This window comes from Calidris pugnax, unplaced genomic scaffold (genome assembly GCF_001431845.1).
Source record: "Calidris pugnax isolate Ruff unplaced genomic scaffold, ASM143184v1 scaffold20, whole genome shotgun sequence".
NCBI classification, from domain to species: domain Eukaryota; kingdom Metazoa; phylum Chordata; class Aves; order Charadriiformes; family Scolopacidae; genus Calidris; species Calidris pugnax.
Genome location: NW_015094510.1, coordinates 24,504,436 through 24,524,888, shown reverse-complemented (window position 1 = coordinate 24,524,888; position 20,453 = coordinate 24,504,436). Strand labels below are relative to the sequence as shown.

Here is a 20,453-nt window from a genome sequence, read left to right as displayed (position 1 = left end):
GTACTATTATAAGTACAACTTGCAGCACATTCTTAAACATGTAAACATGCTAGTTGGTTAAAGCACCTTTGTTTACACATCCCACTGTAAATAAGCTATAGTAATAGCTCCCTCTCCTGGTAAAAAGTGATGTAGAGCCCTACTTAATGAATGTATTCTAATCTTACTCGAACAGCTAAAATTGGGGCACTCTCCATTTACTATTTTCACACCATTTCAAGGAAATAATATCTTAATCTAGAAGTATACTTTGGAAGTTAAACTGCATATTTACTTTTTAGCAGCTATCAAGTCAGAGACATTACAGACTGTAAACATTATTCCAAATTAAAACAAAATATACCATCAGATTTAGTATTACAAAAACCTTCACTTGAACTGCCTTAGCATTTCTTGAATTAACTTGAATTAACTAGCATATTAGATTATAATTTTTTGTGGAAAAAAAAAAAAAGGTTAACTGAGGAGTAATTCTCATTACCAAAAACTGTTTGCTGAGGTTGAGCATGAGCAACCTGATGAAGGAAAAAGGTTTAGAAATGCTTCCTCTGTGCCATTCGTGTTGTATAACAGATGGAAGGAACAGCAGGAGTTACTGGAGTCTCAGTACTCCAGTGATTAAAGAAAGGGCTGTAGCAAAACGTAACTGCAGTACAAAGTTATGTCCTATGAGGAATATATCAATTCAGCAATACCCCCAGGACCAAAAGCCATCTCCAGCCATGTTACATGTACTGCCACAGATGTAGGCAATGAGGAGAAACAGGATCCTCAAAGTGACAGCTTTTATTGCTGACTACAGACTGACCATGCTCCTAGCTTTTTATATGAGGAGTATAAAACTAGGTCAGATGGGCCTGGGTCTTACTGAAAAGGAAAGAAGATCCTAAACAGCACTGGATGACACTGCTCATCCTAAGCTCTTCCTTCTAAAATAAGCCTCAGTTTTCTGAGTAGTTGTAAAGTCTGTGACAAGTCCTAGACAGATATAACGTTTTAAGTGCTTAGCTTGGCAGTGTACCAAGAAACTTGAAAGTGAATGCACCTGAGAGGAAGGACAAAAATACATCCATTATTCTTAATAAGCATCCTACTGTGTATTGCAGAGACAGAGTTCTCATCTTAGTTGCACCTGTGTAAATCTGGAGTCACTTAGTAGCTTAGACTGCAACTTAAGTCAGAATGTGGCCCCGTGAGTTTGAGACTGCCTGTAACAGCTCTAATCCGTTAACTACACAGCCCTGCATACAGAGCTTGTTAAGCAGATACATCTTCTAAAAAAGATGATCTTACTCAGAAAAAAATTCCATTTTAATACAATAAATCAAACATTTACCATTAAACATAGTCAGAAAATTTCCCAAACACATAAATTTTCTTCTCATATGAGTGTGCTCATCTGTGCCTCCCAGACAAGGGAAATATTATTCAAGAATAACTATTGTTGTTTCCCATATAAGCTTGCAACTTCCTATTGCTCATATCACACAGAAGGGCTGAGGGCTTTGCATCTAAAAACAGATGAAGACAACTTTTCCCAGCTTGCAAAAGCCTTTTGCGTGCAGCATCCTAAAGACCATGTGAAGGGGAACTCACAAGGACCACATGAGAGACATTTACACTCTGCAGGAGCTTGGCAGTCTGTGCCATACACATCTACTACTCACCGCATCAATGATAACCGAGTGTGGGGTCCGTCCTGTGAAGACATAACCAAGCTTTTTTGCTCCTTTCACTAATGCTCCTTCATCTGCCAATACAAGAAAAGCTTTAAATTTAATCTGATATGTGGAAGAAGCCTACAAAGCCCATACTTACACATGCCACACTGACAAAAACAGAACCCCCGTCACCATGTACTCCCACATCTGTAGGGCTGCTAGAGTAGCTCTGCACACATTCCTAACAAGAACATTCACATTTCTGTCTAACAAAGGCTATGTAATATCAACAACACTCAATCTGTATAAAACATCCTGTAACTACTGAAGCATTAAACTGTTGTTGTAGAGAAGTCATACTTCTCTACATCAAAAAGGAAATACCTGTTCTGAGAGGAAGATCAAAGCTATGTTACTTGGAATTCCTACAAGATGCATAATCCATTTCCTGCTGTAAAGGCACAAAGTTCAGGTGCTATAGAAATAAGCACAGCATTGTCTTCTGGAGACTGAACTGGGGAGTGTCATTAAGAGCTCAAATAACTGAGCTAAAACCAAAGCCAACACCTCTACCTCTAGTATTTACTTACACAGTCTTGTTAAAGAGCAAATGACATTAAGCACAAGCACCATACAGGTCAATTTAGTACTCAGCTCAAGCAACCCTGATATCTCTACTGCTTCCTTGGTCTCCTTAGAGTTCATCAACACTGTGACTAGAACTGCCTTAATGAACTGTTCACCCAACTCTTCAAATGCTTTAAGTCAAATAGAAATGCTGCTGTTTGATCACTCAATACAACACTACAACAAAACATCCTCAGAAACAGATAAATTTGTTGGGGAACAGGGCCCTACTGTTCTGCATCTTGGTCCTGCCTACCTCTTTCAGTCCCATTGTGCTGCCTGAAAGCAGCAAGAAATGGGTGAAGAGTAAACCTGAATATGGCCAAGACTCTGCTCTTTGTTGTATTGTGTTATGTATCAGCATCTTGTGTCTGCATAAAGCAACATGGGAAGCTACCAGTTCAAAAAAAACTAACAGTTTGCATTCATGCCAAGCAGAAGTAACTGTTCAGGCAAAAACAATTCAGTAGTTCCACAGGTCAGCTCTATGTGGGGAAAACAAGTCACCCAAAGTTTTAGTTTTGCTTTTCATCCCTGCAGAAAGAGGTGAGAGTAAGAGGGATCATAAGCCTAGCTCTAGAAAGACATCATGGACTTGGAAGCTATGTATGAGGCATTCAAAAGCTGTGTGCATTGGAGACAGAAGATTAAACAGAAGGGTTATTAAGCATTGGAATGGGCTGCCCAGGGAAGTAGTTAGGGCACTATCCCTGGAGGTTTTCAAAGGATGGGTTGACGTAGTGTTTAGAGACACAGTTTGTAATTTTGGGGGTCCTTTTGTATGGTTTTCTGTTGGGTTTTTTTTTTTTAGTCAGAGTTAGGTTGATGGTGGGAGTAGATGATCTTAAAGGTCCCTTCCAACCTAGACAATTCTATAATTCTAAGAGGTGAGATCTACTGCCAAGACAACATCTTACTTTTAAAATCAATACCTTTTAAAGAAATTTGTAGACTTCCCTTTTATCTCTATCCACCCAACTCTACTCCATCACTCCTTCCCCCCCAGGAAGACAGCAACAACCAACCTGGAGAGGACGCCTGGTAGATTATCGTATTTCCTTGTCTCTCAGGAACAACAGTATGACACACGGCCAGCAGAGTGAGGAACTCCTGTATGTGCACAGCTGTGGGCTAGACAGAAGACCAGGAGAGTCAGGTTTAGTATCTTACACACAGACCAGCTGTTCACTAAGCTGAGAAGACCCCTTAGGTACCATAGCCAAAAAAAATATTCCGTTCTCCATTTATAGTAGTTGTGTTGGTCCCTGAACATCAATGCAGCAGAGTAAAGGGGCAGCGTTAACAAATCACAGTGCTAATAAGAAAGACCGCACTTAAGCTGCAGAGAGCTGGGAAGCCAGAATATTCCCCCACCCCTTTAAATACAAAAGCATTAGTGTTGTAACAAACCAAGCTTCATACAGGCAAATACGTGTGCCACAAGATGCTGATGATACTCAAGAAACCGGAAACACTACTTTGGTAGCTTCCACAACAGCTTTCAGTAGATTGACAGTAACCACACCAGAATTAAACTCTGCAACTGCAGCCTTAGTGATGATCATCCAGAGCTGATAGCAGCTGATTAGCCAGTAGAACGTAATATAATGTGCTCTTCCACAGGCAAACATCATCTAGCCAAGTAGAAATTTGATCAATGGCCCCTACATATTCAGCATCATGAAAAGACACAATAGAGAACAGTGTTCACAAACTGTAGTCACCAGCGATCCCAAAGTGCTTAAAGAGCTACAACTCCGTGAAGATGCTACAGCACTTAAATCACCAGCCTCTAATCAGCAAATTCTAGCAACTGTAACAACTTGGAATTGAATCCCCTATCTCATTCTTCCCTCCTTTCCATCCCTGGCTGTGGCACAGCATTTCCAGTCTCAGCAGTCAGGCACAGCACTCAGCTGCCCAGCTCACAACCCACCATACTAACTTCATCCACACTTCACACAGATCCTTAAGACACTTGGCTGAAGCAGCTGAAGCAAACACATGTTCCCCTTCACCAGCTCTGCTATATCTGTAACATCCACAGTTGGGAGCATCAAAATCTTAGTCACTGAGCAAATGGCTGCTGTGATACGAGTCAGACTTGAACTCAGCAGTTCCACCTTGCAGAAAACCTAGTTGACTTTGCAAACTCACAGAATTTTTGCATATGGAATTATCATCTAGTTTCCGAAGTCTTCATTAGCATAGCATATTTTCTATATAGTCTGTCTTAACAGAGCCACTACAAAATCAAAAACCACTACAATAGCATAGGGTCAGTCCAAAAAACCACTATTGTAATATAAAAACCAAGATCAGATGAAGAATCCTACAAGATTCTAATAAAACAGGTTCCAAGCTTTTTTAAATAGTTAATGAAAATATGCTTCTACACAATTTATTATGCTAGTAGACACCAGAACATTTCACAACAGAAAAAAGCTACAATGTTTAAATGAAAGTAAGTGAAAACTCCATACCACCAGAAATCCTGACATGAGAGATTTGTAGTACAGGTCTTTTTCTAAGAGTATATGCAGTACTACTACCTGAAATGCAGTACAATTATTTTATAAAACCCTTTGAACACATAGACCTACTAAGACCTTAAAGACTCCTCCATTTCCCCCTTAGAAGGGCACTTAAAATACAACTTCTCACAATTAGGCCAGCAGCAATCACAACTGGCTCTCCGACAGGGTAACGCTTCTCCACCCAAGCCAAACTTTGTGAGAAAAATGAGAACAAAGTTTTGTTCTATCTTAGGGGCTGTTTCAGGGACAAGACCAAAAATAGGGTAAAATTGTTAAGTAGTTCTTTGTTTTTCAAATTGGTGCATGTAGCCTACATACTTGTACAACAGTTAAGTTGCGCTAGAAATATCAAGGTTTAATTAGCAGGAAGTAAATTACTATGAAAGCCACAAAACAATGTCAGCTGACAAATGTTGGTAAGGATATCAGAAAAAACTGTAATAAAGAGACAACACTTTTATTCTTATTTTATTTCATGTACTTCATCATTAATATTTTCAAAATAACTTTTTCACACAGGACCTTTATCTCTGAAAACTTCAGAATTGTATAGTTATGTACCACTAATTCTAGTGGCTACAACAATTCTAGCTACAACAAGAGTTGTAACTTTTGAGATGCTGGAGCGCAGAAGCTGCATTCAAGAAAATGAGCAGACAGAATATAATCAGAGTAGTGTGCGAAATGTTAACCCCACAGCAAATGACTGGTCAGGAAGTTACTGCTGCTCCATTATTTCCAGTGAAAGCAATGAAAGTTTTATCTCCATCTCAAAATGCACAGCCTCCCAGATTCTCATTTCTGCATCCATTGTTGCAGACCTTTGATGTCCTTCTTACGTGTGTATCACCTAGCCCCTTCCATGCTTTCATAGTATGTATTCTATCAGCTGGAAACAACCTGCCTCTGGTAATGCCATGTATTTTAATCCTTTCTATGTATACATTTCTGCTTTCATGCCAGCAATGTAATTTCTTGCTGTCTTGGTATTTTCACAGCTCACAATATATTACATGGCAATCTTCCAATTCTACAGCAAGAGATCAGCAGAGGCCCAGCTTATCACATCAGCTCCTCCACACAGCTGTCCTTTGTTTCCTCTCTGTATTCTTCCAGCACTGACACAATATGTGCTGCACTGGCATGAATCAGTACAGAGCATTCAAATTTGTACCTTCAGAGCCGTAAACAGAAAACTCACTAATAGGTTCTGTGGCGATACATCCCTTGCACCATGCCAACTTTAACCCCAGCAACTGATTCTGCTTTATTACTTTTTTCCACTTTATTAAATCAAGTCTGATATTTTAATACTCAAATTCTTACTGGTGGTCTCTGAAACATTCCTTCCTTGCTCATCTGAGCTCAGCTCTACTTCTTTCCACCCCATTTTTGTCTTCTCTATTTGTCTGCAGCAGGAATAAAGCTTGCGTATTTTAGTCATCCATCCACAGGCAGCTCTCATTTTAAGTGCCTTCTCCCCACATTTTCCCCGTGTGCCAACAGCTCTAGGTGAAAGCTATTGATTCTCTTTCTCTTTTCCAGTGATCCATGGAATACCTGGTGTACAGCCACCAACATCGTTAATATACACCCCTGACTAAACTTACTTTGCATGCTGCCCCTACAAGCTCAGAACTACAGACACATTGAGACATAGCCTCACAGTTCCAGAAGCAATCTCTGGATTGTTATCTACAAAGCACTACCTACACTGAAAGCAAAGCTCCCCTATCTAGAAGGTAGAGCATTATCCATTATTAAGCAGGCCACAGACCACTGGTCAGAAAGCTGTATGACAAGTTTTCATCCCTTTGTGTTCTCCCTTACTCAGAGAGAACAAAACACTGAGTCAAAATTCACTCTTTTGGGGATCATGCTGCACTCTGCAGAGCTACGTATCTACATGCTTGTCACACATGTCCTTATCTAGACCTCCTCACTCTGAAGACAGAAACTGCATTATTCTAGCCAACTGTTCACAGCCTGACAAAATTACAAGGAAGTTAGATATAAAGTTGAAGATCTTTATTCACCTCTTTTACTTGTAAAAGTATCAGATCAGTTCCTCCATCCATAATATTTCCAGATGAGCAAGACTGACAGGTTAAAGAAATGGCTTAGAAATGGCCAATGGGACATTACAGGACAGTCTACCAACTTGAGCTGACAACTTTGCTTAGAGGTGGCATATTCTGCCAAGGACAGCTAGTAAAATACTTATCTACTTACCAGGGAGAATTATGACTAACAGTCTTAAAAAGATGTGAACTTCCTACTGTTTTTTTCATTAAAACATCTGGAGAACAGTGTGAGGATCCAGTCATGTCAGGCACCTCCAGAAGATTGAAGCTGGTAAGGCTGGAGGGGATTAGAGTTCTTCAGGCACAGACTCAAAGAACACATAAATTAGCATTTCAGTATCAATAGAGCCACCGAAATATGACCTATAATTAAAGATACTACCTCGTATGTGGGCAAAAGAGAAGTACTGAAGTCCCATGCACAGTAAGGGCAAAAGCAAAAGAGTGCGAGATACTTCTTGTCAAGATGTAACAACTTAATTGCGAGCTGTAAAATGATGTTTGGACAGTTTTCAGGCAACAGTGACTAAGAGCTCCCAGAGGTTCTCACCACCTGAATGTAATTTCCCCCTACCGGACTTCAAATTACAGGTTTTCATCCCAATAAGTATTAATATGCTTTTCTTGTTCTGCTTTCCTAAGGAATTAAAAATCAGCTGGTCATAGCAGCCTTTTCAAAGCCTGATGGGATAAAAGCCTCAGTTCCCACACACTTCACAAAAATAAGCGGACATGTTGGAGAGATCTCAATGAATACCTTCACTGAGGTAAAAGCTCAGCCTGAGCACAAGAGTTACCTGTTCTGCCTGGCCAGCTGCTAAACTACTCACCACACATACTGAAACCAATTGACACATCTGCGGCTATACCACAGACTTATTGCCCAATGGTAACTTGGGTGCAGCAGAAGAAAGTTCTTATGTGAACCGGAATTAGTAGAGGAAGTTCAGGGAGAATCCAGACAGAGGAGTCTAGGATGAGATCCAAGTTTAGCAGTTCTCTCACTTCTTGACTCCTTCCCTGAAATCATATCACCAGGATAAAATATAAACCCATACCAAACAGGCTTGCATCTCCATGACAAGTTTATTCACAGCTCATGTGCAAAAGAAAGCACCAAGATAAAGACAATCTAGCATATTCACCAAACCTTCTTCTAAGCTTTTGGAAATAACTTATCTTTTCTTATTCTAGTAAGAGTTTACACCAGTTTCACCCCTATAGAAACAAACCAGCATCATACTCTTGGCACCACTGCCAGTTCATACAACAGAAGCTGTTACAAAGAAAAAGCATAGGCAGACAAACCTAGGTACTTTCTCCCACATTAAAATCCCAGAGAAGCTAAAAGAAACCTCCACGTGTTTTACAAGACAAGTTATTTTTCCTTGGAACATTTCCTACAGGGCAATAATTCTTTGCCTGTTGCTCAAGAGTGGACTTGGCCATCAGTCAGTCCATACACACCAGTGGCCCAGAAGAGCTATGAAATTCAGAGGCAACGCAGGATGCTAAAAATCTTCCTAGCAGATGGAAGACAGTCTCATGAGGACAAGTACATTATTTTTTTTATTTTCAACCTGGAAAGAAAATTACTTGGCACTATGACAGCTCTAAACTAAAACTTGCAACTAGACTGAAAAAATAAAATCTTCAAGACCAGAGCAATGAGCACTTATAGAGTGTTTGTGAGAGATAGCACGTTGACAACTTCAGCTGCAAAAGGGCAATCGTTTAAAAGGGAATTTGTTGCCCAGCTGAGTACAACACCATCTGACCCCACAAGGCAGCTTGTGCTAGAACACTTCAGTTTTATCACCTCACTTCACTAAACAAGTAGAGATTGTCAGACATCAGTAAATAGCATTCACAGCTATCTACTAGCTATGAAAACCAAGACATCACAGAGTTTTCGGTAGAAGGAAGCAGTTTATGCACCTAAAACAGTTGACATAATGCAAAAACCTAGTGTGGTAGAAAAATGCAACTCTTCCCTCTCCCACTATCCTGGAATCCAGCCCTCATCTCAATGATGCAGTTTGACAAATGGATCTGAAATTCCTAAGCAAACTGTCACACACAGTCCATGCATTCTTGTGTCTTGTGCTAAAACACCACTTGTCAGTGGGTGACATCCATCCTTCCAGTACCTTCAGACCCCAAAAGATAGCTTTGGCCTATACAAGGTACACCTTATCAGCCAGAAGTTTCTCCACTGATTGTCTGAGGGCCAAGTTCACACAGTGTGCTCAGCTCAATAGACAGCTGTGCAACAGCAACAATATTTATCTGTTCAAGTTGCCATCCAAAAGAAAACTGGACTCATAAAAGTTCAACATGTAAAGAACAATGTCTTCTGAGCTGTCTAGACTAAGTGACACCTGAGGAAGCTACCAAAATCCTTTATTTGCCTGTTACAACAGCAGATATTCCTTCTGTCTCCCAAAGTAGAAGCTCTACCCAGAGAAGATCAAATCATTAGAGATATCCAAAGTTAAGGAGCCATCTCCAGGCTAGATAAGGAACTCCATCTCACAGCCCATTTGATACCTGTCCCTTCTGTCTTTAATCTTTAAAATGTACCAAAGCACTTTTCCACATAGATGCCTAAAAAAATAGCCAGTGAGGAAGAGCTTAAAAACACTTTATCTGTAGCCTGCACCTAAACCAGTAGCCTTCCATTCAGAATGAGCACCGGGAGTCAGCAACTGCCATAAACCATAACTGCAGCCATATTTTAAAAAAATAATACAAAAGAACAGGAGGCATCACAAATCTTGGCTGCAAGTGATGTGCAGTGGGAAGTCCTTCCAGTAGAAACTATTACAAAAGCCACAGAAGAAACCAGTACATTGACCTGGCAGGGCTACCATCCTGAAGGGTTGAGTACAAGAGCCATCTTCAGGCTCTATCACCCTGAGGAGTATGAAGTGACATATAAAGTAATTAAATATTCCTTCAGGCATTTATACCTGCATTTCAGCTTCTTAAGTACTGTAAAGCAAAACAGAAACCACAGGTTTGCTGCACACAGACACAGTATTTTGTAAGTATATTTTAGAAGCTAATACTAAGTTTAACCAGCCCAGCAACATGAAGGCAATCAGCTAATTAAGTTTGTCATTTGCATTAGTGCTTGCCAAAGCCCAGACACCCTACCATGAGACAGCTTCTACAGAATAGAAAGGTCATGTTTTTCACAACTGACTTAGATTGTCTGGTGTCCAGTCAGATTTCATAGCCACATGGGTTCTGAATAAGCAGTGAACTGACACTCTCTTAAGGACTAGGTCCTTTTACAGGGAAGTTAGGTTAAAATTACTAAGTCTCAGGATAAGCTTAAACTTGCTATTAAATCTCATCTCTTACACCTTTCACACAACTGGAAGTCCCAACATCTGCAGTATTTAAAGCAGTTCCTCACACCATAGCCACCTCGCAACGCTCTGGATTACTGTTAAAAATGGTATTTTTATAGTATGGATGTTTAAAAGAAAACCTACTTGGAGTGTTCAAAGAATTAGTTTCTGCCATTGTTTGCTACAGGACATTATCTTCCATATACACTAACATATATGCAGTTGGTTTATAGCCAGTTGGTACTTGCACCAATCTCAGTTTTATTCCCCTAGACAGACAAGTGGGCAGGAAAGGGCTGGAGGAGCTACTCACTGTGCTCGCATCTGTGATTGCATATCACCCCCATAGAGCTGACTGGACCACTCAAGTAGATTTGCTTAGCATTTAGTGCCAGAGAGGCCTAGGAGAGGGTGTTTAAGAGACATGATATTCAAAGAGTAGACTTACATGGTCGTTTTCTATATTTTGCAGCAGTCTCGGGTCATCAAATTCACATGATTCACTGGTGGAAGGAGGTAGCTGGCTGCAAAGCAAGACAAGCATATTGAAACATAACAGTGGCAACATTTCCAATCTTACTACTTCATCTATTTTATGGGAAGCAAAGGAAAAACAAAGATTCCACTGTCCTTGAAAGCATTGTGAAAAGATCATATGAGTAATGCACCAAGTGCTGAACATGAGCAATAATTTCTTCAGAACACCAGCAAGAAACCCAAAATGGTTATGCTTGAATGTGTATTTGACAAGACTCCAGTGTCAACACGCTTCCTAGGACAAATGTAGCAGAAGCAGTTTTTAAGTGTATTTGAAATAGATTAATTTCAAGGTCACTTGCTTTTAAAATAGGTCAAAGATCAGTATTCCTAAGGTCCCTCTCTAGTCAGTGAGCTCTGCTTCAAGTTGATCTCTGGAGAATTTTAAGCTTGAGTACCCCAAATTAGTACCTAGAAGAAACTCTTCCACAGAACTGACCTACAAGAGGTGATCATAAAAATGAGATGGACCAGTGGAGAAACCCAACTTAGTTCATCAGAAAGCAGTTAACAGCACTCAGCATCTGTTTCTTGGGTCAGAACTCACTTCTTACCTATATTTTTCAAAGCCGCATCAGCCCTCTCTGGCTCTCCCCGGCTTCCTGAACACAGTGTGTGTTCAGGATTAACACACAGAAGTGTGTTAATCTGAACACACTACAGTGACACCTGTGTAACAATTCCAGGTTTTCACCCCTTTCTGTAGAATAGGACAAATCCATCACCTCCATTCATTAAATCTCTGAATAAAAAGGAGTGGTTCTCTTGACATAAGACACCTCTATATCAAGATCTTTCCCAGTTTAATTATTAAAACAGCATTTTAATCAAGTTCCTTTTCTTCTCCTTTTCAGGTTTGAACTTAGTGATGGCAAAGGGTAACATCCAGTCTCCAACTAGAAGTAAGGTTACTGTAAAGAAAGTTACTCTTTGCTTGTAACTTGGTTGTCTGCAATTATAAATGAGCACTGCATTGCAATGCATCCAAGCCACCCTAGCCACTGCCTATCCCTCACCCCCTTCACCCATCATCTCTCTATGCAGAAGAGAGGATCCATCCCCACCCACCAGCTCTGCATTAGGCTCTTGCTAGAAGAGCATTTTACTCAAACACACTGCTCTCTTGGGTTTCTTCCAGTCCCAAATTGGAAAGCAGTTTTTATATAAATTGTTTGTGTTCTGTATAGCAGAGTGAGAACATCTTCGAGCATATTTACCTGAAGTCTTCTGATGAACGTTCTCTTTCCAGCTCAGGAAAGTGACTGAGGAATAGAAAAGTGAAAAAAGAATATTTATTCCACTTTGCAAATCAAAAGAAATAGGTAAAAGGCAAAGACCAATGAGTCATCAACACATACAAACATATGCTGGAACCATGGGCTCAGCTGTTCATACATTTGAACCAAGTTCTGCCTTCTGAGGTATCTGATTCAGCTACCATGAAACTCAAAGGTTAGCTTGCATAGAGATCTTAAGAATACCCATTTAAAACTAAGCAAAGACACAGATTCAGTATTCAAGACTCAAAAGGCTAAGTGCTATGAACCTGGCATGACTCAAAGGGATCCTTTTCACACAGAACAAAACTGGTACATAGGTATCCCTCCCACACAAGAAATATTTAGTTCTACAACTACAGCTACATGGTTGCAGTGAAGTCCTGGTTCACCTGAGGAAGTCACAGAAAGATGACTGGCAATTGCATCTTCTTCCCTCTGGAACGGCCAGAAATTATTTAGCACTTCTGGTTTAGTTTATATGATTATCAGATAAATTAGGAAGCAAGTTTTCTATGTCACATCAAGTAGTCCCCAGGTTTGCATTTCATAATTTGTGTTGCAGGACATAAAACGAAAGCTATTAACTGAGACCACAAAATATACTAAAATACAAACTGAAGAACAGAATGTTCAAGTTCTGTTCTGACATAGAAGATGTACCATTAATAAGCACATATTAAGCTACACAGTTTCTAAAAAAAAATCATACCTACCCATATGTCACTCCAGCAATACTACATTTCTTGAAGTTCATGATATTGCATGTTAGAGTACCCGTCTTATCAGAAAACAGGTATTTTACCTGGAAGAAAAATAAGACTACTTTTCAACTTGCAAAGTAACAAAACTCAACATGGAAAACAGAATAAGTATCAGGAAGATTCTGAGAGACATATGGCTCAAGTGTCACAGTAGTGGCCAATGCAGGTTTATTACAGCTTAGTTTGTCTTACTAAAGCTACAGGAAAATATTCAGTTATTTAATAGCATTATTTCTTTATCTCTAAATGCAGAAAGGTTGAAATAGTAGGTATCAATTGCCCAGGCTCCAGTGCAGTCCATACAGATGTACTTGCTTGTGCTAGTTTAACACTCACCAAATCTTTCAACTGTATTAACATCAAACAACAAGACTGAAAATTAAAACAAAGACTCTTAAGATTATTGAAGAATCATTGGAATGATTGATAACCCTAACACAGCAACACAACTTCTTGGAGCATTAGCAGACTCAAAGCTCCCACCTTCAGTAGTCCCCAACAGTCCGAAATTAATCGCAAGCTAACCTGCATGCTGTTTTACCTCTGCACCAGGTCAGATTTTAAACCAGCAAAAAGTAGAAAGGGTTGGTGTCAACATAGGAGTCGGCCAATTTAACTGGTTAAATGACCCTTTAGCTGTGCACTATGCTGCCTCTGAACACAGCACTGGAAACAGAGCCTGTGCAAGTCAGAAATGAAAGCAGGTACCCAAATATCTGGGGAACTTCAAGTGATTAATAATTCTAGCATATAACAAAGTTTTAAAATACACCTGTGAACAAATAATTCAGTTAATGAATAAAAAATTCAGCTTGTTTACATGGAATCACTAGTAAGCCATTTCTGAAAACAATATATGGGCTAACAATATACATTATGCCACATAATATAGTTTACTTCAGCCAAAGCCACTAGCATAATGTGGAGGTTGATAACTTTACATCACAGCAATCTAAATACAAATAAAATTTTAGCCATGATAAGGAAAAGGCCAATTGAATTAAGCAGGAAGAATATTGACTACCACCCTGCTGATCAGTACACAATTTTGTGTTTTACATACACAAATATTGTCTCCAACATTAAATTCAGACAAATTATGTAGTTCATATGGCTCATTTGCCTATGTATGACTTCGGTGATCAAGGAAAGAGGTTAGGATTTCTCAACGGTAATACAAAATTCCAGTGGCAAGTTGCGTTTTCCAGTAACCTTGTTTTGGGAAGCCCTTCCATTTTGGAAAAAATCCCATTCACACAATTTATAACAGATCTCTTAAAACAACTATAACTTAATATATAGTTATCTTTATCTGAAAGGAAAACAGAAATGCTTGAAGAAACACAACCTGAATGAGGAACATAACTGCATTTTTTTTGACTTGTATTTTCTATGAGGAGGTCAGAAACATGAAAAACTAAGAACACAGGCTGAGGCTGTTAGCCCGCTCTTCAGCCAAGCTTAGTCCCGTACATTTTGTTCCACTATAAAGAGATGCAACCACAGAGCATCTCTTCAACACCCTTGAGGAAAAAAGTCCATTTAGAGTAAACATCAGGATTAAAGGTTCAATTTCCAGGCTTAAATCGGCCTATATGACCTCAAATTTAATCTTGTGATCTCATTATTTTACTTGTAATACTTGGACTCCTGTCTAATATGTCCCATTAACCTGAGCCACAGAGCAACAGAATAAATCAGATTTATACAACATGCTCTCACACCTATCATCCTAGAACATATCAAACATAACACTTAAGAAAATGTTGTCTTACCTGCCCAAGTTCCTCATTAAGGTTTGAGGTTCTGGCCATTGCAGGTGTATCTGTTTCAGGATAATACATATCTATGTCCTGAAATGAGAGCAAAATTAGACCTATGCTACCCACATTGCTACCCACTGAACCTTCCATTGTTTTAGTGAGCTCCAACTTGACTGAACTGCATTGGTGAAGGTTCTGAAAGTTTGAGACACAAACAGCATCCCAGGCTGAATAGGGGTGACTCCTTTCCAAAGTGCACTTCCATACCATCCGTACATGAGAAAAGCCAGATTCAACTATAGATAATTACCATTTTCTTCACTGCATCTCTAGGTTAAGGATTTAGTACAGTAGGAAGAAGTTCTAACAGCCACGCTAATCATAGGTCTTCAGTTACAACAATGCAATTTACTCCAGCCATACCCATGATCCAAGAGTCAATTTAAGTGACTGTGAAATCAACTCCTATTACTACATTTAATTGGGAGGGTAAACAAAACAGCTGCTACATGAAATAAAACAATTTCTCAGATAAGCTAGTTAAGCAGCTCAGAAGAGACACGTTAGACCTTATTTACTTAGAGAAGCCACTACAACTTCACTGAAAGATCAAGGATTAATGCATACCAAGACAAGATATTCCTCTTCTTTTCATTCAGCTTAAGAGACACACTACAGTATTTTTGGTCCACAACTGAAGAGAAACACACTTTGATTTCAAAGTTTGCCTGAGTAGAGGGATCACTGTTTTGTTGCATGAGGCACCACTGACTCATCTCCACACAGAGATACTATGATTCATACTAGAGGGGACCTTAAAGCCGACTTCAGGATTTAAAAATAAAAACAAATTAAAAAACCCCACACCCCCAAACAACTCTAGTCTTTCTCTCTGCCGTGGCTGAGAGAAGTTATGAGGTACTGAAGAGTTTTCAAAATATATTTACTGAACATGAGTCAGCTGAGAGACCTCCTTCAACAAGAAAAGCTGAGCCTTCTCATCCTGAAAGCCTAAAATATACAAGAGTGATCATTTGCACAGGGAATCTTCCTACAACAATCTTTTCATTTCCTGTGGAACACAGAAATAATAGAATAAATCCTCTGAGCTTCTCCCTGCCTTTCCCAGAAGTTGCATTAGAAAAGTCATCAGAAAATCTGGTAAAGATTTCAGAGTGCTTTTATTTTCATGTCCCTTTCCAAAACTGATGTTAATACATTTATTCTTATTACTTACCCAATTTATAAAAAGAGCCTGAGTAAACTTGACAACTTCCAATGTCACCAGAAGACTGATTGGAATAAGGTTGTTGTACAAGATTATAAATGTCAGCAGATTGTATCCAAAGTTGACAGACAGCATTTCTGTGGACCAAAAGACATAAGACATCAGCAGACAGAAGGCAGAAGTCTGAGCAGCACAGTATAGGGCAATGATCTTTCTGTAGTTGGCCTAATCAAACTTAGAAGTGCTAAAATAGTCAGCAAATGTGTTGAGGCCTAATATAAAGGGCCTTTTTAATATTGGTTTAAATAGCACATACATAAAACACCCACAGAACACATGCCTGAATACCCAGCATATTATACCAGTTGAAGAAAGGCAAGATTGGTAAGGTTATATATTAGAGAACAGAACACTTGCTGAACAATTTTTTCTAAACAGATGGTGAGAAGTATGATATTCCACACAATAACTCAAATTTAGAGATTTATCTGGCATGTCAACTGCCCCAATTAGGAGCCACCAATATCTAGTAACTTTACCTTTCAGGAAGTGTCTACTTGTCTCAGGGGAGTTAGAAAACAAAAAATAAAGACTAAAATTCATTCTAAAAAATCTGCCAGCACTAGCAGAATTGAGAACTTACACTAAAGAAATCTAAGAAAACAAGTTGACTGTTAAACAGACACCTAATAAGTGAACTAAGACACCCTGCTTAAGCGGAAGAGCTGTTATTAATGGTGACAACATTGCACAAGTTGCCCAAATAAATCCACTAGTACAATTGGTCCTAAAGTGAAGGGGAAGCATTTATAAACAGCAGGCAGGAATGGGCAAGGCTCAGCAGAGACACAGGATTAAGTCTCCTGTTCATGGTGCTGCCCACAGCCTCTCTCTACTCTTTATTGTCTCCACATCTGTCTGTTCTTCACTTTCTTTGAAGCTTTGGAAGGCACTTGAGGCAGCACACAGAGCACCCAGCACAATGGGGTCACCAGCCCACAGCTAAGGGGGTTTCAGCATTACAAGTAAGTTAGCAAGAAGGCAAGGGAACACAGCAGGAGGAGACAGAAGCCAGACAAAGTTGCTGAATCTTAATGAAGATCTGAGCAAGACTTGAAGTTTAGACCCAGGCACCTCCAAGTGTGAGCACACGTGAATGCCATCTCTTTGATACATGTACAGAGAGTAGAAGTACACTTGATTATTTAGAAATGGTTTTTCCAGTACAGTTTTTATAGAAATTAGACTTGTAACAAAAATATCTGCCTGTCTGGCCTGAAAAAGTGGCTTTCCCATACGTGGCAGTTACAGAACTGATAGAAATCGTGCATTCAATCCACAAAAAAGCATACATGCAGACTATGCCATTCCAGTTTATTACAGGTTGTGCCTGTTTTATATTAGCACAAGTTCAAGAGTTTGTTACATTCATCTTTTCCAGTCCTACTACCACCATTGGAAGGCACAAATTTAAGCTTCCTCATTAAAAAGCAATGGGGAGGGTAGGGAAGAAACTTTGAAAGTTGCTGATAACAATACGAGAAGACATTACGAGAAGACATTACAACTGCTAAGAACGAGGGTCAAATATGAGGAACTTCCATGCTCTTCCTCCTTTTTGTCATTACGATCACAATTGCAGTTCCTGAACTGCAGAAGGCATCCTTTGCCATCTGTTCACAATCACCAGCAGTAAGACCATTTGCAGTTTGTGAGAATTGTTTTCAGATCTGCATCTCAAGATGTTTGTAACAATGTACTTTATAGCTAGCTAATGGTACCCCCTCAAGTCAGAAGTCTACAGGAGAACAATTTATTTCATCCTCAAGTGTTTGCATAATGCCCATCTTTATTTGAAATAATAAATTCAAGGAGTATGAATCAAATCAAATAAAACCCCTTAATAAGCATGATAAGAGATCAGTTTTCTCATTACAAAGTAAGCCAGAAGTCAAAACTACTCTGAAACATTATCCAATAAATGCAAAATTGTAACATTTAGCATTTAACAGTTTTTTTCTACAACTAGATCAGATCAGCATTTCTGACTGAAAAAACAGCTAGAGAAATCCTTTGCTTCTGTATATGAGCATAGAATTATATTATATATTATGTTATTATTATATTATATATTTAATATATATAATATATATGATATATATTATATAATACATAATATATATTTTATATATATTAATATATAATTATATTTTATATATATTATGTTATTATTATATTATATGAGCTGCATGCTCTAGTGCCCAAGATTACTGGTTTGTGGTGGGGTGCTGTGTGGGTGGGTGATGGGTTTTGGTTTGGTGGTTGTTGTGTGTTTAGGTGGTGGGTGGTGGTTTGTGGTTGTTTTTTTGGGGGTTTTTTTTTGCCTTTTTTTTGTTTTGTTTTGTGGTTGGACTCGATCTCTGAGGTCCCTTCCAACCACTACGATTCTGTGATTCTGTAATTGAGGTCAGTATCATCAGACTGATAGCTGCTAATGCCTGCTACCCTGCAGTCAGGTATGATATGTAAGGCAGTAGTACAGGACCTGCTCTAAAAACATATTCATGCACTGCATCCCCACAAAACTGAAAGAATTTGAACACCAGATACCCAAGAATAACTCTTGCCTCTCTTCCGTTTCTTCCCTGCTCCCGGGGTGGTAGCTCAGTGATATTTACCTAACCTTTAGAAGGTTTTATTAACAGAAGCCTCACTGGCAAGTTCATTTATGCCAGCCCATTCCCAAAAAAAACCATAAAAATCCAACATTGGGCCATCAAAAGTTTGCAATGGGCTGTTTCTTGTGTTCCTTTCTTTGTTTCTTATTTTATGCATTCATTTAGCAAAGCTAGAGCCAGGCTAGGCCTACAGCATGATAAATGCCTAGCACACTGCTTGCGTACTCACTGTTGGAGCCAAGGTACCAGACGACTTCGCCATGTGTTCTGTTCCATAATAAGGCACCTACAGAACTCACAAGGGCCATCACCAGGAGAATACAGAACAAAACCAGGATCTGCATGTTGGTCACTTTCTCCACATTTGATCTCTTCAGAGGTGCTTTGGTTGAATTCTGAACAGCAGCAGAAAAATTAAAAAAAAAAAGTCTGTCAATGGCTTATACAAGAGGAAATTGCAGAGGCAAACCCAGTCTTTATTTTTAGAGTCCATTATAGAACTTGCTACTTCAACTCTATTTACCTTAATATCATATGCACAGCTCAACAAGGTAGTAATAGGAGCCAATACTCCTAATGACTCCAAAAGTGACAGTACATTGGAGTAAGAGAACCATTCAGTTTTGAAGATAGTAGATAGTACACTTATTTCCTGTCTGTCCTTCCCACTGACCATTAGCAGAGGTGAGCAACACATGTTGCTGGTCTCTTCAAGCACTCCCTGCCATTAAGGCAATACAGAAACTGTAATTTTAACCTAATTATTCCCATGTTCTAAAATCATACATGGTAATTACCATCTCAGCTGTTAAAACTATTTTAAATATTGTCCAGCTACCAGAAAAATTAAGGTACAGTTAGTTTTGCTTACTTATTGAATTACTTTGAGACAAATACCTCAGTAAGTGTTTACATGTGCATACGCAATCTCAAGTACAACAGTATCCTTGTAGTCCTCAAAGCCACCAGGGCTTAAACAGCTACAGTGGGTCAAACCATCTCATAAACTTAAGACCAAAAGATAAGTAGAATACAGGAGGGATGACCAGATCTAGATCTATGTAAAAAGTTTACCTGCATGAGTTTCGTATCATGTCCTGTATACACAACAATACCCAAGACCCATTGAGTGTTTCTCAGTTGTGCACCCCGTAGCAAGATCTGGTCTGGACCAACAGGAACTGGGCTGCAAAGCAAGAAGTACACAAATCTTTGAATTCTGGATAAGACTTAAGGAAAATAGTTCTCTTCCTCACTCCCCCCTCAAAAAAAACCCCAAACCACAAAAGGAGGAAAGTAATATAATGAACAAACATTGTCCACACAACTCAAGCAAACACTGAAATCACTGTAAATCTAATCCCTCCTAAAGCACAGTAGGGCAAAGGTAATGCAAGGGTTCTATTTACTCTAACCTTAAGAACTTGTGGTAGCCATAAGCCTACTCTGCACTTTACCTTGGCGCACTTGCTTTTTCACACGAAGGACAGATAAGTATCACACTTGCACCAGACCATCCATTCCAAGAAAATCATCACCTCACATATGCCATTAAACAAATATTTTTGGGAAAACTGTATTACCCAGGTAATTTTCAAGTGGGATGAAGGTGATCTTCCTCTATTCTTGCCTCTGTCACTGTTCAGAAAACCGGTACAGGAAGATGAAACCTGTATGTTCCTACTGACCTTTTAAGTTCTATGAATTGAAGTACTAAGCCCAAGTTCTTTTCTCCAAAGAGGTGCAACAGATCAAGGTCATGGATAAAGATTCCAGATTCTGGGATCATTTTTCTCTTAAGATCCAAATTTAGTGCAGCCTTTGGCTCTTGTTGGAAGGGAAAGGTTTCCCATTTCCTCTGTGCATCTCCAGTAACAAGAAGGCCCTAAAAACCCCAATCACCTCCCTCACTCTTCCTTCTCATTAGAAGCCATTTTT

General features: G+C 39.3%; 1 protein-coding gene across 2 annotated transcripts in view; it reads right to left on the bottom strand.

Annotated features, from left to right (window-relative positions):
• ATP8A2 (ATPase, aminophospholipid transporter, class I, type 8A, member 2) overlaps nucleotides 1-20,453 on the bottom strand; it is a 310,676-nt gene that overhangs the window by 253,972 nt on the left and 36,251 nt on the right. For both annotated transcript variants that reach the window (XM_014966066.1, XM_014966067.1), the window contains 9 exons: nucleotides 19,590-19,701; nucleotides 18,745-18,910; nucleotides 15,847-15,974; nucleotides 14,622-14,699; nucleotides 12,799-12,887; nucleotides 12,023-12,067; nucleotides 10,717-10,792; nucleotides 3,314-3,419; nucleotides 1,668-1,750 (listed from right to left, as the gene is read on the bottom strand). In XM_014966066.1, coding sequence (XP_014821552.1) covers nucleotides 1,668-1,750; nucleotides 3,314-3,419; nucleotides 10,717-10,792; nucleotides 12,023-12,067; nucleotides 12,799-12,887; nucleotides 14,622-14,699; nucleotides 15,847-15,974; nucleotides 18,745-18,910; nucleotides 19,590-19,701 — 883 coding nt within the window. The remainder of the gene's footprint in view (nucleotides 1-1,667; nucleotides 1,751-3,313; nucleotides 3,420-10,716; nucleotides 10,793-12,022; nucleotides 12,068-12,798; nucleotides 12,888-14,621; nucleotides 14,700-15,846; nucleotides 15,975-18,744; nucleotides 18,911-19,589; nucleotides 19,702-20,453) is intronic.